This window comes from Magallana gigas, chromosome 4 (genome assembly GCF_963853765.1).
Source record: "Magallana gigas chromosome 4, xbMagGiga1.1, whole genome shotgun sequence".
In the NCBI taxonomy this organism is placed as follows: Eukaryota; Metazoa; Mollusca; class Bivalvia; order Ostreida; family Ostreidae; genus Magallana; species Magallana gigas.
In genome coordinates, this window is record NC_088856.1 from 19,607,678 (window position 1) to 19,625,869 (window position 18,192).

Here is an 18,192-nt window from a genome sequence, read left to right on the forward strand (position 1 = left end):
AAGGAGTGACTGCCATACACAACAACACATGAATATAAAACTGTACATGCTTCAATTTGCAGAAGACAGTATTGTGATGTTAAAAGCTAATAGAAAAAAAAAGATAAGAAAGCTAGCACAGTTGGATATCAACAACTGAAAAGTAGGGTAGAATATTGTGTTTTAAATTTTCTTGCTTGATTTTGTTTTTTGTCCTCTGTGCTACAGTATGTACATGTAACAGGGTGATAGTGAACATGCTTTTAATGAGTTGACCCTTACAGGAAATTGATCGTCATTCCCCGTGACTTTCATATGTTATAAACTTGACAGATATTATACATTTATTGAATGAAGGGAGATATGAAGATTTATTCCCCCAGTGAAAATCATATATCTAGAGGGCAATGCCAAAAGGAAATATGATTTTTCTGGGGGAATAGATCTTCATACCTCCCAAACGTTCATGCAATAAATTGTTAAAAAGCCCGAACGACGGGGATAATTATTTTATTATACATCGGGTCCTAATCTGTTTGCAGGTATTTTAAAGCAATTTAACAGATGTGATGAAAAATATGATGACGGGGAAATATGAAGTTTTGTTGCCCTGGCACGTGATTGTATAGTACCAATCAAATAACGCGTTACATAGAATTATTATAATGAGGTACAATATAAGAAGTTTTGTTGCCCTGGCACGTGATTGTCTAGAACCAATCAGATAACGCGTTACATAGAACTATTATAATGGGGTATAATGGAACAAATTGTGCTTTTTACGAAGCAAACTCGCCCGTCCCTGGCACTTCATTATTGGCATGTTTTACTGTATTTGGTATCTTGAGAAATGTTACAGAATAAAACAAGGTGTGGAATTTTACAGTAATTGGTAAATATCTGATAAACTTACGTTCGCCCAATCTTGGCAAAAAAGTTTAGGAAGGCTACTGTGAAACTGCACACCAGAATTCTTAAACATGTGTACATGTATTTCAATCATATAATTTTCGTTGATAGGAGGTACGTGTTTAAATATATTAGTTAAATTTTATTAATATGTAAAGCGCACAGTAACTAAGTAGAAATATGCATAGTGGATCACTTGACTCCATTTCTCTGTTTCTAAAAGAATGTGTTATTCTTGTTTTCACAAGCACAGCAATGTTTGTTTCAAAATGTTCCTTGTATGTGTGTGTTTGTGATGGGCTTATTTCATAATGGACCACACATTCTGTCTCCATAAGTCCATTACAATAGTAAAATTATAGGTCGTTATATAATTGTTTGGTTTCAGAATCATCATCCAATGTCTCCAATATACCCCCGTCCCTTTCCGACTGACAGGGATTAAAATTTTCTAGCATATGAATTTGTTTGCCAATGAAATACTAATCTTGTTGCGGTTCAAAACATGTGCTTTTTTTGACATTCTGTCCATTTTAATGTGTATACTTACCCCGTTTAATAGAAATTCCGAAACTATCGAACTGCGCAGATACAGACTTACAGTACCGATCAGACCCAACCTAACACCAGAGTAAACCCCAACTATACCCCGGGTTTACTTTTTGGGTTTACTTTGGGTTTACTCTGGGTTTATTTTTTGAAAATTTGGGTCCACTCGGGGTTTACTCGGGGTTTACTTTGGGTTTACTTTGAAATTGCTTTTGAGGTCAACCGTATGCACTGAAATGTGAAGCAGACTAGTATTTTATCTTACCATCCTACTGCCCGTAATTCCTACCCTGTGTATATTCCGAATACACAGTTAGCGTCTGCTTTCAGGGGTATTCTGATGACTGGGTTTACTCTCTGTGTCCACTCTGGTTTTACTTGGGGTTTACTCTGGGTCCACTCTAGTAAACCCGAAGTAAACCCAGAAAGTAAACCCAGGGTTTAGTTGGGGTTTACTTTCTGTTAGGTTGGGTCTGATCGATAATGTATTTTGAAGATTTAAAAATCTGAAAAAATATGAAGGGGGTTCATTGGTGGCCTCTCTAAATCCATTCGTTGAGAAAAAGTTTGAAGTTTGCTCATTTAAGTTGTAACTTTGCCTCAAAATAGGGTACCATATTTTTATCAGTTGGCATGGGATCTGTTTTTAGAACGAGAAAAATCCAGTCTATACTTAGAACTCCTGTGTCTATGGAGACACTTTGACGTTATATTTTTATAGAAAAATATAAATGTCAATTAAAAACAATCCGTTTATATTTTGACATACATCTCTATACCTGTCACATGTTCATTTTATGGGTAGTTTTTAGTTCTATAAGTATAAAGTAAAGTATATCCTTTTTAGAAGTGGGATAGGGTAAAAAAGTGATTGTCTTAGATTTTAAAAGTTTACATCATATTTCAATGAACATATATCTGCAATGTACCTCCGTAGATACAGACAAATATATCTTGTGGTTTTTGAGGCCCATTTTAAGAATAGGCTACCTTTCTTTAATACAAAGTTTCAACGAAAATAAGCAAGCTTAGACATTTTTCTCAACAAATGGTTGTAGAGGTGACACCAATGAACCCCTTTATATTTTTCAGAGTTTTAATCTTCAAAATAAGTCTATACCTGCGCAGTTCGACAGCTGTTCTGAGTGATTAAAAAGGTATTGTCCTGTTCCTGTTGTATGCATACTTTTCAAACAAAATGACATGTAAGACTTCATATTTATTGCTTTTATATCTTTTGGCAACATATTTGGTCAGTTTCGGACAGAAACAAGCCAGTTCAAGATATTTTAACATTCTAACCATCAAATGTTCAAGATGGCCGCACATCCCTCTTAAGGGGGTGTCTGGCCATATTGTACATTTGAGAATAAAAATGTAAACATTTCCTGAACCAGCTTGTTTCTGCGCCAAACTGGCCAGAAGTGTAGTCTAAAGATGAAAAATCAATATATATGAGGTTCTACATGTTGTTTTGTATGTGAATTACGCATACATGTACAATAACACAACAAGGTCTTTTCATTACTTAGAACAGCTGCAGAACTGCGCAGCTGCGAATCGGATCCGGACTTATTTTTAGGATTTATTTAAAATCAGAAAAATAAGAGAGGGGTTCATTATTGTCCTCTCTACAACCATTTGTTGAGAAAAACGTTGAATATTGCAGATTAATGCAACTTTGCCTCAAAATAGGGTACCCTATTTTTATTAGTCGGCATGAAATCTATTTTCAGAATAAGAAATTTTTAAAAGTCCATTTTATACTTAGAACTCCTGTGTCTATGGAGGCACGCTGACGTTATATTTTCATCGAAAAAAATAAATGTCAGTTCAAAACAATCTGCGTTGAATGTGACAGACATCACTTTACCAGTTCTTTTTTTTTTTTAATTCTATAAGCATAAATTAAATTTCTTTCTTTCTACAATTGGGGTAGGGGTTCAAAATATCAATTCTTAAATATTTTTCAAAGAAATTATAACTTCAATATACCTCCGTAGACATAGACAAAACTATCTCTTGCGAATTCATGTTTTTTGAGACCCATTTTAAGAATAGGGTACCCTCTTTGAGACAAAGTTACAAATTATGAACAAGCTTTGACCCTTTTCTCAACAAATGGTTGAATAATGGGCACTAATGAACTCCTTTCATATTTTCGCAGATTTTTAAATCTTGAATTTAAGTCTGTAGCTGTGCAGTTCTAAGTGATTAGAAAGGCACCGTTCTGTTCTTGTATGTATAATTTGCAGTCAAAGCATGTAAAACCACATATTTATTGCTTTTTATCTTTTAAATAAGTAATATGCATTCAAAACAACATGCATATCCTCATATTTATTGCTTTTTTATTTATTGGTAACAGTTTTGGTCAGTTTGGCAGAAACAAGCCAGCTCAAGAAATGTTTATATTCTTATACTCAAATATACAAGATAGACACGCACCCCCTTCAGTATAATCTGCAATATGATTAATTAAAATCTGGTATGTGAGAAAAAACAATATTTGTCTAAAGAGTGAAGAGTGAAGATTCCTCTACAGTTCATGCAATCTCCTTTTTGGAAACATGAAATATATCCTTCTTATTTATAAATTACTTTTTACGCCTCCCTGCATGATCTTTCAGTATGTTGTTTCCATAGATAGTTCAAGAACATTAATGGAAAGAATTCGGCTCTTGGGATTTGCCATTCATGATTTTCTTCACTGCTAAAATGGCGATCTCTTATTCTTTTTGGATGGTGATTCCAATGACAATTTTTTTGGTCTTATAATAATATCTAAGGGTTGTTTGATATCATTTACATCCAGGACACTACAGAAGCTGGTCTTCTTTCCACAGCAGGTAGCTAGTCATTGTTTTAGCTTTGTCAAAATACTTCAATCTTTAGTCCGCATCAGATTTTCTGTGTTTAAATTGCTTTCTCCCATACAAGATTTATCAAGTTTTAGGTACGTTTTGTTTCATTCCTGGCGATGACAACTTTAAAATGTATGGCATTGTGGTTGATCAAAATAATATCTTTCATCTGTTTTTTGTTTTATCTTGCATATGTTTGTTGAAGTCGTTGTGTCTGTGGTTTAACTCTGCCATTGCGCATGCACTCGTGCGTACTTCAATTGCTTTTATTGTATAATCGGACATCCATGTCTTTTTCCTACCTTTCTTTGCTTAGCTCCTCCTTTCTTATATATTTTGACGTATATGCACTTTACTCTTTCTCATTTCTTTAACATTGAGGCACCACTAATGGTTGCTAAGGGTTTTAAACAATGTTAAGTTGTTTAACAAATATCATATCATGATATATCATAGGACTTATTGACACAGAATTTTTATGATAATTAAATAAAAAAATGTCATACAATTTTCTGCTTTTCTAATCCACATGATCATCTTCCGACTTAACCCGTTTCTCCTTCTTTACTGACAATGATTAAAAATATCAGAGTTCCTCCGAAACCTATCCATCACTGCGCTGAAGGTCATGAGACTGAAGGTACCTTGTTGAAATCTAGTGCGTACATCAATGACGTCGAAAGTGCTAAGCTTTAGATGACTTGGGAATTTGTGTTGTAAGAAGGCACCCCTGTATCGTATTTTTTATCTTTAATCTGATAGAAATCCATGGTAAAATAATATTCTCTAGAAATGTGTACTTTTATTTTGTCGAGTGCACTCATAGTCACCAAAATTGATGTGTAGTTGAGATGCCATTCTGTAGATGACTTGAGCCGTGGTATGGCTACTTTATATTTGAAGGAATGCCTAAATCAAAATTCGCTTGTTCGTCCCTGTACGCATCTATCAAAGGCAAATTTTGAGGAGATTTTCTTTAAGAGTGAAGAAGCTAGGTACATTTTTTGAAACATGATAAATTATCCCCTTCTTATCAATTTCTTTTTAGGTTTCCCTGATCTTGTTTAACATCTCTTTCGTTAATTATGTTTGCTGTTGCTTCTAGTTTAAGAACATTTGTAGAAATGGACCCGAACCTAGAGATTTGCCATTCTCAATTTTCTTAATTGTATAATGACATTTTCTATGGTGACACGAATGACAAAATGTCCGTCTTTCAGTAAGATCTAAGGACTCTTTGATATCATCATATAGACATTATGTCTATGATATCATTTATATTCAGCTCATTGCAGAAATGTTCTTCCTAACACTGAATTGATGTTAAAGCTTTGCGTTACGATATATATCCATCTTTATCCTGCATCAGGCTTTCCCTTTTATTGCCTATTGTCATGATTTATGCATTTTTTGTTTCATGATCATATGGCATCTTCTACTTATGTGCATTGTGGTTGATTTTCATATGTTCTTGTTTTGTTTTTTATTTTTTATTTTATTTAATTTTTTTCGTTTTTTTCAATTTTTCATACTGCTGTTTACGTCTTTGTGTCAGCGTTCTAGTAAAGTTAGCTTTTGAAGTCATACGTACTAAGTTTATTCTTCAATTGCCATAATTGCTAATTGCCAATAATTGTCAGCCAAATCTTATACTTTCCTTGGTTGAGCTCTTCCTGCCTCACGAAACGGACTGCAAGGATTCTTTAAATTTTAAACGTTATGTTCTCCTCTTTTAAAATTGCGATCATACCTCCATTGCAATATATACAGAAATTGGAATTAACTCAAAAGATCAGTTTAGATCACAAATGATTTTCTACTATATTATTTTTTTACGTAACTGAAACGTATGTAAACTAGTCATTTTGACCAAGGTTTAGGGTTGTGATTCCTATTTCTGTATCAAATTTTATTCGTCTATTTTAAATAAATATAAATAATATAAATAAAGTAATAAATAGTTTGGATTAAGATTTAGATAACTCGTGATGTTTTCTTGTTTGACAGCCTCAATATCATTATGAATGAAACATGTCATTTTGTAGAATTTTTCTTACAGCGAATGAGCTCTGATGCACCATAGTCTAAATTTAAACTTTGGGTATACCCATCAGCTATAAATATACACAATGTTGTATTTTTAATTTATGCATTGCTGCGCTATTTGAAAATACCACACAGAGCAGAACAGAAGTAAGCTTCAGATATTGTAATTTTATCAAATTGTATGTACTTGTTCAAGTTTTCTAACCATTAGTACTACAGCGGGGTGTAACCACAACGTCCCATGTTCTTACGTTTAATTCACTACACCCGGCGGGCGGGTGGGCGTGAATTGATCAATCAGACCGGGGGGGGGGGGGGGGGGGGGTGGGGGACTCGGATATTATAAATCATAACATTTTAATATTTTTCAGTTTGATTTAAAAAGTTTATTGTGTTAATGGTATACTTTTATAAGAATATTAAAAATATTTCAGCCATAGATTCCTACATAATCTCAAGAAAAAATGAAAGTAGATTTAAAAAGCTAGGGCCTTCTCAGAATTACGCCATGTTCAGCTACTTTCTGTTTTATTACAGTATTAAAGTAGATGGCGGAAAATTCTGATTCCCTAAAGGCACCGAAGAGCTCCTTTAAACAAGTACATGAAATAGCACAGAAACTTCATATAGAGGTAAGTTACTTGTTCTGTAAACAATGTTTACAGTATAAAAGAATGGAAGTAGATCCAATAACGCAACAAAAAACGGGCCCAATATATTGTAGTATTATCTTTAGAAATTACTATAGAGATTTCATCAAAATATTTACAAAAAATGATGTAACAACAAAATGTATTCTATTTTGATACTGAGCGATTGGTGTGAAAGATTAAAATGTTTAATAAATAAAAAAACACTAACGAATGAGCGGGCCTGAATATTTATTTTAAGCAAATGCACATCTGCAAGTATCGGCATGTTTTATATAATTGAAATTGGATTTCTATGAATGCATGAATTTTCTTTTTACACTTTACGAAAGTTTGAGTAAATTGGTTTGGAAACTTTAATAAAGATATACATCTGAATAATTCAATATTGTCTTTAAAAAAGAAATTATGTCTCGATAATGAGGTATAATAAAAAGTAAAGTGTATTGAATACCAATGCAACAATATCGCTTATTCAGAAAAGTATCACAATGTTTACAAAAATTACAATGTCAGTTAATACATTAAAGTAACAATTTAAAATCACTGCTGTTGTAATATAGTCTTCAACACTTTTTTCTGTGCATTGAAATAATATTTTTAATACGGAAACATGTACTTAAAATTTAACTTCAATATGCAAACATATCTACTTGTATTTTATGAATAGCATGCACTTCTCGAAATTCTATTAATATTTTTAATTGAACCGCACTTAGTTTCTTCCCTGATGACAAAAATCAAGTAAATAGTTAAAAAGGTAAAACAAAAAAGTTTCCAACAGACAAATTATCAAACGGATGTAAATACACCACATAATAACAACAACAAATTGTGACAGATAAAAATCTTAACAATATTTACAGACATTGATAATACATATATTTACATAATAGCACAACTTTGTTAATTTAAAAGTGCTGCAGTTGTTTGAACATTTGTTGGAAATAAGAAATGAAAACCAGCGGAAAAAATTAACATAAAACGACTCTTGTAACAAAATAAAAACGCTTATATCTGTTAAAGTGTTGTATTAGAATGAAAGATTGACAAAGCATACAAAATACGCATACACTGATGAAGAAAAAAGCTGGGATATATGAAGAAATTCTGATTAATATTTACCCAAGTAAACAAAAAAAGAAAAAGTTAATATGTTAGTAAAAAAATGAAAATAAAGCTACGATATTTCAGAAGTAAAAGTTGCAAATCTTCATTTGTACAGATCAAAGTAGATTATGAAATTCAGACAGAGGGATTTCTGGCCACTCTTCATCTTGGAGATGACACATTCACAGGAACTGGAAGTAACAAAACGACTGCAAAAGACAATGCTTCAGAAGAGGCGTTAGAAATTTTGAGTTTAAAATCAACTCCGACTCCGGAGAAGAAAGGGACAGAAAAAACAGCGGTTACAGAACTAAACGAGCTTTGTCAAAGACTTAAACAAGTATGTCCTTTTAGAAAAGAGTCATATAAAAGTAAAACATCTTTAAGCTCAATTTTTAAACGGATAGAGTTCAGATGCAGAAAGCTAAATATAAACGGTAAAACTCTTTTAAGACTTTACTTCGACAGTCACATTTTATATATCAACGTCACTTGATGTTTGAATATGTAAGACACTTATGAAAGTTTGTCAGCATACTATTTCTTAAAGACACAGCACCGAGAGAATAATGTGATACCATGTTTCCTAAATTTATACCTGTAACAGAAAGATATGCATAATATTTTATGCAGCCAAAGCTACGTGTAAGTTATGATGAGGCAGTATCGGAAGGGGGCGAATTTGTGTGTAAACTTGTCATCATCCACGAGAAAGAGGAAGGAGGAGATGATGAGGAGGAACATATAGGAAAGGGGAGGTCCAAGAAGGAAGCAAAGCATAACTCGGCGTCCACTGCGTTAAAGAGAAGTTACATCTTACAGTCGTTCATGGACGGTACAATGCTGTTCATTTAATGATTACCCTGTGTACAAGATATCGTCTCTTTTTTATCCCATTATATATATATATATATATATATATATATATATATATATATATATATATATATATATATATATATAATATTTTCATAATTTACCATACTTCAAATATGTTTTTTTTCTTTAAAAAGAAATTATCTTTCTCGAAAAGTCTAGCTATAACATTATGACGTAGTTCAAGATTTAGGTCAACTGTGACATAACCATCTTTCATAATTCAAATGTTCATTTCGAAAAAGCAACCATTCGAATTCAACTAAATTTAAAGCTACATCCTAGTGACTGTAAGCTTTAAAGGTTTCATACCGGTAATTGTTTTCACCATATATCACTATAGAGAGAAATTAAAAAAAAATCAATTTGTATTTCTCATGACTAAATATGTGGACCGGAGGAAATCTTGTTTGTTACCTATCTCATCAGCTAACACCATAAAAAAGGCCACAGGTCTACCCTCAAAACAACGTGTTTTTAGTTTGTATGTAAACAGATTGCACACTTTCTAGGAAGCTGCTGCATGTGCGCTGAAAGAAGTAGTCCCTGTGAAAAAAGATCATCATCTAACAAATACATTAAATTTCCTTCTCAGTGGTACAAAAAAGTTAAAACTAAGTAAAGGAAAATGTAAAAATGCACCCAAGGAAAAAAATAATCCTGAAGTATATATAGAACTACTATTGACTAAGTTCATTTTGGTTCATTTTGACTGGTCAATTACTGGTGTGATACCTTGAGTTATAGGACAGCAATAACAAAACACAACAAAGGACAATCAGATTGCAGTCAGTTTTTGACAAATAGAAAGTGCCACTGGAATTGATATACTGTTTACATCCTTGCATTTAGAAGCACGCACAGATTTTGAAAAGTCTTATTTTTTTCCCAAATATCTAAGTAAACATAATACAACCATAAAGAACAGTTGTCATTTCGCCTTTTATGACTTGTTTTTGTGAGACAGGTTCTCATTTTTTCGCTTGTTCTAGATTCTGGTGCTCCTACGACGGGAAGAAGCTACGAGTGCAGACAAACACAAACTGGATATGCGCTGATCGTGTGTTTCACTAAAGACAGAGACTGTAAGTATAACTATCACATAGGCGTCGGAACCGGGGGGGGGGGGGGGGGCTAGGGGGGGGGGGGGGCTTAGCCCCCCCCCTCCCACTTTTTTTGCAAAGCTAGACCTAAGCTTTAGGCATATAGTATGATAGAGGGTTCAGCCCCCACTTTTCTCGCAGGAAAGATTAGTGTTCTTAAATTTACCTTGAAAGATTGAGAAGTTGGATTCAGAGGCATAGTAGCCCCCCCCCCCCCATCCCCCCGGATTAGGAATTTCATGATTTGGGAATTAGTTTTTCTCTCAATATTTTGAGGATTAGTCTAGCCCCCCCCCCCCCCACTTTCAATTTGCTTCCGATGCCAGTGTATCAAATACACGGATCTTACCTTAGGCGTTATAGGTCGTTTTTCAGTATGTGTAAACTACTGTAGTCAGCTTGCAGCTAGGAGAACACTTCTATAGTCGTTACTTTCCGCGTTTTCAGCTCTAAAAACAACCCTTCACTGAGTGAATGACATTACATGTCTACATTGAATAAAACAAGTTTCAACTCATTTTAGGGGCGGATCAAGACATAAATAATATTATAGGATTTATGGAAAACACGCTAAAGTTCCGTTGTATAGTTGTAAAAGACCCTAAAAAAGATGAACTGATGCAAGTACTTGAAAAGACGGCCACTCACCTGAACGACAATGCTAGAGACTACTACTGTTTTACATTCTTTATTATGGGTCATGGGAACCAGGTATGCAATATAACAATTAAAAGATATATAATGAAAAATATATTTATTATTAAAATATAGAAAATAATAACATCATAACAAGCGGGACATAAATATGTATATAAAAAAATTTAAAGGATGCATTTTATTCTTATTTACATTGAATTTGGCTATAGCTCTAACTTTTTTTTATATCATGAAACATATAGAACAAAGTATTGTCAACAAAAATTTTGTTCAGCTGCAATGAATTCAGCTATTTGGTTTGTCTTGCTTTATTCAGTTTGGGATCAGAACAGTCGACAAGGGCAAAAAGAGAACAATAAGTGTAGATGACATTTTAGAACACTTCAAAAATAACAAAATTCCTGCTTTCACAGGTAAGATTGAAACCAACATACTGAAAGAGATCAATTCTTCTGCTATCAAATTAACAATAACATTCATATAGTGTCTACATTGTGCTATTTACTACAAATAATTTGTAAAAAATTAAAGATTGAAATTATTAAATAACAAAAGATATCTGTATACTTAATCAGTTTTTCTTGGTAGGCAAACCAAAGGCTTTTTTTATTCAAAGTTGTCGAGGTGAAGCTTACCAAGAAACGATGGTTCAACCAGACAATGACGAAGAAGAGGATGATGCAGAGAAGTTCCGAGTACCAACCGATGGAGACATCTTTATTGCTTATTCCACTACGGAGGGTAAACATGACCAATTCAGAATATATATCGGTTACTCCGTTAACTTAATATATGTTTTCCAACAGATACATACAATTACAAATCCCAAATTATATCCTATAAATACAAAAAAAATCCAAACAAAATACCAGATACTAGTATAAACAGAAGACAGGTTCACTATGAAAACATAGTAATGTAACTACAAATTTACAATAATTAAATTTAAAATGGTAAATTTAAATAAATAATACATAAAATAATACATTAAATACTGACAATATATAGGACATTCACAGTATGACTTTTACGACATATACAAGTTAAATGAATTTTAAACAATTATTCTTTTTTCCTTAGGATACAGATCATACCGTCATAAGGCTGTAGGCTCAATATTTATCTACAACTGTGCAAGTATATTTGAGAAAAATTACCCTAGCACTCACTTAGAGGAAATGATGATAGACGTAAAAGCAGTCACTGCACTCGATCCAAGATGGCAACGAACTAAGGACAAAAAAGAGATTGCTCAGATGCCGTGCTCTTGGAGTACATTGACAAAACGATTTTATTTTATAGCTGCTACGTTGTAATAGAACATAATTGATAATCTACCGCAGTACTGTTTGCTTTAGTTGCTCTTTTTATCACTATACAAAATAATTAAACTCTTTAGATTTTTCTTATTAAATCTTATTTTGTCGTGAAAATGAAAATAAATAAATTAGTATCTAAAGTAATGTCAATGTGTTTGCATGTAAATATACCGGAATATACCGGTATATCCTGCTTGAAAATTGAGTTGTAAGTGATATTGAAACAAATATGAATCATGAAAGTATAAAAAATAAAAGCATGAAATGTCCAAACTTGTGTACTTAGCCTAACTATATGTACACGACGTACTAACGACTAATTTTAAAACACTTTGAATAAATGAAATTAAGAACACAATAAACTGTAGCTTTCCGTGGAAATGTCAATTTTTGAAATCAAAAGGCATCTGACATATGTTGCCTTCCTTACTTTCTAAATGGTCACATATAGTCCCTTAAAGTTTTGATTGATTTGTTTTTGCCACCCACATTGTTACTATAGCTGGAATATGTAGACTCGCCTACATGTACATCGGTGCATGGTCGTAGGTATCGTTTTCCTGTCTTGTACGATCTCTCCTTATAAGATGATCATATTGATCTTCCATCCTTCCTAAGTACACGTTGTCTTCTCTTGATGTCTTGTATCGTGCTACCATATATGTATCATCATTTGCATCATTTGTCGGAACGCTTTCTCTGAGATGATGATACACATCCTCGTTTTCTTGTTTATATTGAGTTTCCTCTTCTAATTTACTGTTGTCTGCGAAATCATACAGACATGATTTTGGCGAATTTGCAACTACAACTCCATCACTCCTCGTCTGTTCCTTTCTGTTTGATCCCCTCTCTCTTGCGTCTAGTGTGCTTGATTGTTTCCGCTTACTAACTATTTGTTTTCTTTTACATGAAAAATAAAATTGAAGTTTAAAAGTAGAGTAAAACCCGGTTAAAGCGAAGTCCTAGGAACCAATAGATTTACTTCGTTTTATCCGTAATTTGTTAGATCCGTATAACGAATTTGTAATAATAACTATAGCGAATTCATTATAAACATGTTTTATTTCACCAGACTATAATTTTTGCTAACCGAGGCTTAAAATAAAATTACATTACTTTGATACCTTTAATAATAGGATTGTGAATTTAAAAATTTATATGAAATTAAATTTATTCAAACTATTATGTTAAATGGTAGTGCAAACGTTTTTAGGCCGTAAAGAAATTCGTTATAAAAGTGTTAAATTTAGTTATTATTCACCTCTACATTAAATTATATATTTTTCTACATTTCTACGATTGGTTATCATCATTCCTGTCGTCCAATTAAATTTGGCGTTTCGATCTTACTGTGTTCGGCTTCGGCGAGGTGTTTTAAAACCTTAAAGCTGACATGAATTCATAAATACGAATTATTAACCTTTCATCTCCTTCTACCGCCATATTAGTTGTAGTCTTTTTATTGTTCTTCTCATCGCTACACACCCCCTATATAAGGCTGATAGCACTATTCATGCTTCACCGCATTCAGGTATTTCATACACCCGAACACGTTACCTTGGACGAAAAGACGTCCAAAAAACGCGTTTTGAACAAAAGTAATATGACAACCACTGCACTGGCAAGGAATATCCAATAAACGACGAAACAAGACAGACCGAAATCCAAGCACATATCTTTCAAAAATCTTCGATAATTGCAGAACATTTTCCTGTGTGTGTGACAACATCGCACATGCGCAATCCACACACTATGGCAGATCGAGCAATGACAATGACCGCATGGATTCAAGAAACGGAGTGTTTTTCGTAAACACTGATGGAAACGATGTTACGTTGTTACTTTTTGGATTTATTATCATTTATCTACTGTGTTGGATGTAGTGCCGCGGGGTTTAAAAAAAAAGCAGACCTTATGCATTCTGAATGAACGACACACGTGTTCGATTTACATGCGAAGTAAAACAGCCCTATTTGTGCAAAATCATCCGGATACCTTGAAAATTCTTTCAAAGAATAAATATATTTATGTTTTATTGATTGTAGTTTCCTTTATTCTTTTTTACAAACATTTTACTACAATATGTAGTTCATGTATTTAGAAGTCCGTGCAACCTGAATGCCGCGATCGGAAAGCAACGGACCGTAACTTTCTCTACCAGTATATATACCCCAGTGACAGTTGAGGAATGATCAAAACTAATATGGCGACCGAATGCTTTTATGAATTCATGTCAGCTTTAACCTAACAAGTTAAGTAAAGGGGATGAGATGCCACTCAATGTGATATATATATATATATATATATATATATATATATATATATATATATATATATTAATTTGTCATTCAACCATATACTGTGATTTCATCAATGGATTACGTTGTTAAGTTTATACATGAAACTAAATGTTCATTGAAGTGCAATTTCTACTATTAATTTGTATTGAAAGGATCATTGGCCACGAATTTACGCATCCTTGAAACCGTGATTTTCACTTTACCCACAAAAAATGATACCCTTGAATATTAATGAAACCACCGTTATAAAACAATAATTGCTGTTATTTCGATCAATACGATAACTAAGCTACCCTCAAAGTAAAGTATAAATCAAGGTGGGTAAACAGGATCCTTCAGTCACATTTTTTACACAGTCTGAAAAAGTTGGTGGTGGTATGTGGGCCTCAACTTGTTTTGCTATATATAAAGTGTATATAATGTCATCGCCAAGAAGAACCCCCCCCCCCCCAAAAAAAAAATAAATGGAAAAAACATGGAGAGAAATAGCTTTTCCCTGCATTTCTAACCCAATATTACATTCATATACACAACACTTTGACACTAAATTTAAAATTTAATTTATATATTATTTTTGAATAATTTCATTTATTTCTTTATTTTATTTCGTGTAAACATTTAGTGTAAACATTATTTATTGCATAAAAAGAAAAACATGGATCCAATTCATTTTTGAGATGAATAAGAATTTATCCAAAAGGATTCGGAAAAAAGTGTTATCACTTATATTATTTCATCTCCTTAGATTAAGTTAACTACATTAATTAAAAAGTAGTAGGATAATAGGTCAGTAAATTTTACATATATCAATAATTGACAATGGTAGGACAATGTATATTAGCTACAGTAGTGAAAAGAAGAGAAGTGAGAAATGAAGGGATAAGAAAGGATGGTGGCGAGAACAAAATAAGAATATTTAGATTTAAAAAATGCAAGGATTTGTTAAGTATTGTTAAGCATTAAATCATTTAGATAAAATGATATATTTATGAAGAGGATTGAATATTGTGAAGTTATCTAGATATAATGAATTGTTGTTACCAGATAAAAGAGTTTCAGTATTGATGTTACGAAGTAGTGCATTGAGGTAAAATCTACGTGGATTTGTGTAAAAAGGACAGTCGAAGAAGATATGTTGAGTTGTTTCGTTTCCACCACAAGTACAATCTGGACTGTTGGCGATATTTCGAGAATAAAGATGAACATTTAGGCAACTGCATTCTAGTCTCAGTCTAGCATTCAAGATTTGATATTTACGAGAACCATTATAAAATAATTTTTGTACAGGAGAAGTATGTGATATTTGATAAGGTAGCGTTTGAGATTAAATAAGAATGGGTTTTGTTAAAAAATATAGGGCAGTTTATTCCAAAGCCTGGTCGTAGAAGGGAGAAATGAGTTCATATAATGATTTGAGTGGCATTCGATATCAGAGTAGTAGTGGCCGTGACGGCTGGGGTATTGATGTATTAATTGTTTTTTAGCGGAAGAAGAGTAGTGATATACGAAGGGAAGAGGTCTACACCATTTTATGGTATTGAGTAATTTTGTGGCTTTTTCGCCTTGTTGAAAGTATTTCCCACCCTACTTCTTTAAAAAGTCTTTCAGTTGATGCCAGTCTGGTAACCCCGACACAATTCTTGCCGCTTCATTGTTTTCGGACCAATTCTAAAGAAATGCTATCCCAACTGATATTAGCGTATTCCAGGGGGATCTAATGTAAGAAAAGTAAAGTTTTTCAAAGATCTACGGTCCAAAATAAATTCATTTTTCGTAAGTATGTTGAGTCTTGATGATGCCTCTGCCAGAATCATTTGTATGTGTTTGACACAATGACAATTATTTGAAATTCTCAGTCCTAGATGTTTCTGTGAATTAACTTCTTTGATAGGATTACCATTAACGTGTATTGTTGGATGATTGGTAGGTTGCCATTTAGAAGAAAAAAGTAGGCTGTCGGTTTTAGAAGGATTACAAATAATTAAGTAACCACAATTACTAATTTTGTGTACGTCATGATTGATCTTATTACTAGTAAGGATGGGATTGTCAACAAATATGAATGAAGTAGCATTATCTGCAAAAAGACGTATATTGATTGAACAATATTATTAATGTAAACAAGAAAAAGTAGGGGTCCGAGCATAAAACCCTTATATTTTTTTTCAATTCATGAAAGATAACATTTAGATCTAAACACATTGCTAATTACCTGATAATAAAGACGATTATTCCTATTAATATCATACAAATTAAGAAGGATGTTGCTACAATTCCATACTTCTTCGTGGTATCACCTGTTGAGAAAAAAATAACCCATTTCAGTTGGTGTGTGAGCGAAAGATACACATCGATATATGGTTTGAAAACATTCGAAGCAAGATCAAACGCTACAATACATTTTTCCACATTTATTATGTTGTAATGTCGTAAAACAATTCATTACAACGGTTTATTTGCAATAAGATTTGTTTTGAATTTCAGAATCCAATTTCAGAAGATATGAAGAAAAGACCCACACTTTTAACAAAACAAATACGCGCAGAACGTATAAATAAACCAGTTTTAGCACATGGAACAGGTGCTCCACGAAAGGTTAAATTGCAGCATTTTCTGGGGGCGGTCATGTCATGGATTTCGGTCATGTCAGTTTCTAAAGAACTATAAACTACAACCGGTTTCCGTAAGAAATAGAGGCCTGGGAATCATACTTGGTGGATTTAAATATATATAATTTAATTCTGGTTGTAACTTGCTTTCTGATTGGCTAAAAATTATTTTATATGGTATAAAGAATGTTGCCTACTTCATAGTTAGACTAACGTCAAAAGCGTATCAATACGCCTGACGTTACGTTTGAATTTTGTACAATTTTACGTCATTTTAAAGGTCAATTGACCGTTTTTATCTACAATGAAGAGTAAAACAATTAACTTATAAGCAATGAATTCAATGTTTATAAGTTTTATACGATAAAAAATGGTTTGAAACCGTTCAGGCTTTTTTTATAAACCTTTCGCGGTTTATAAAGCACGTAAACTGTCCCAAACCATTTTATATCGTATAAAACAAATAAATATTGAATTCATTCCTTAAATAAATTTAATGGTATACAATTTCCATTTATCATTAATCATGGATTCATCCTTATAAAGACTGATTATTAGTACAGAAATTTTTCAAATGCATATCATTTCGATAACATTGTATTTACGTAAATCTTACTTTTCTTTGTAATCTCATCAAATGACTGTGTCGATGTCTGTTCCTGTGAAAATGATCCTAGAGTATGTGTTGCGGCGTTTGGTTTTTGTATTACTGTTGTTGATAGCGGTGATGATAGTTCTAGCGATTTGGAATAGTTTTCAACTGTAGCAGTTGTCTTCAACATACTTTTATTGATTTTTGTGGGTGTTGATGCAAAGGTCAGATTACATTTAAAAAGCTCCTTCTAAAAACAAATTAACGTATATGTAAGTCTTGAACTGGAGATCCCTAATCATTAAATGTTATTTTTCCAAAAAAAGCGAAAAATGGCAAGCTATTAAATATGTGGAACTAAGAAAATCCAATATTTCTCTATGCAAGATTTGCATGCTTTGTATGTTTGAAAACAACGTGCCTCTAGATCTACGACCGCATGTATGACATTTGAGAAAAATAATAAATGATTAACCTTGTTTATTATAACTATTTTATGCTTTAAACTGTTTGATATAAAATTAATTTTCACATAACACAATTAAATAAAAGTATATTAAAAAAATCCTTTAAAACACACCTCTCAAAGGATAGATAAAATGAATAAAATATACATTCATAGGTGT

At 32.7% G+C, this 18,192-nt stretch overlaps 1 protein-coding gene and 1 long non-coding RNA gene across 3 annotated transcripts; one reads left to right on the forward strand and one right to left on the reverse strand.

The window, feature by feature from the left end:
• Nucleotides 1-6,352: 6,352 nt before the first annotated feature.
• Nucleotides 6,353-12,228, forward strand: LOC105328531 (caspase-14). Of its 2 annotated transcripts, none has more exons than XM_034448555.2 (9): nucleotides 6,353-6,494; nucleotides 6,885-6,979; nucleotides 8,223-8,447; nucleotides 8,741-8,942; nucleotides 9,976-10,068; nucleotides 10,610-10,797; nucleotides 11,060-11,156; nucleotides 11,332-11,484; nucleotides 11,824-12,228. In XM_034448555.2, exons 2-9 carry the CDS (start codon nucleotides 6,896-6,898, stop codon nucleotides 12,057-12,059), a joined length of 1,278 nt encoding a protein of 425 aa, XP_034304446.2. In that variant the 5' UTR covers nucleotides 6,353-6,494; nucleotides 6,885-6,895; the 3' UTR covers nucleotides 12,060-12,228. The 2 variants fall into 2 exon arrangements, with proteins under 2 accessions (XP_034304446.2, XP_065937663.1); XM_066081591.1 differs by having other exon boundaries at nucleotides 6,446-6,494; nucleotides 6,893-6,979.
• A 270-nt stretch (nucleotides 12,229-12,498) lies between these two features.
• LOC136274525 (uncharacterized) lies at nucleotides 12,499-17,810 on the reverse strand. Its single transcript, XR_010712928.1, has 3 exons — nucleotides 17,591-17,810; nucleotides 16,578-16,662; nucleotides 12,499-12,965 (listed from the first exon to the last, which is right to left on the reverse strand). It is a non-coding gene; the product is annotated as an uncharacterized lncRNA (long non-coding RNA).
• Between the last annotated feature and the right edge of the window lie 382 nt (nucleotides 17,811-18,192).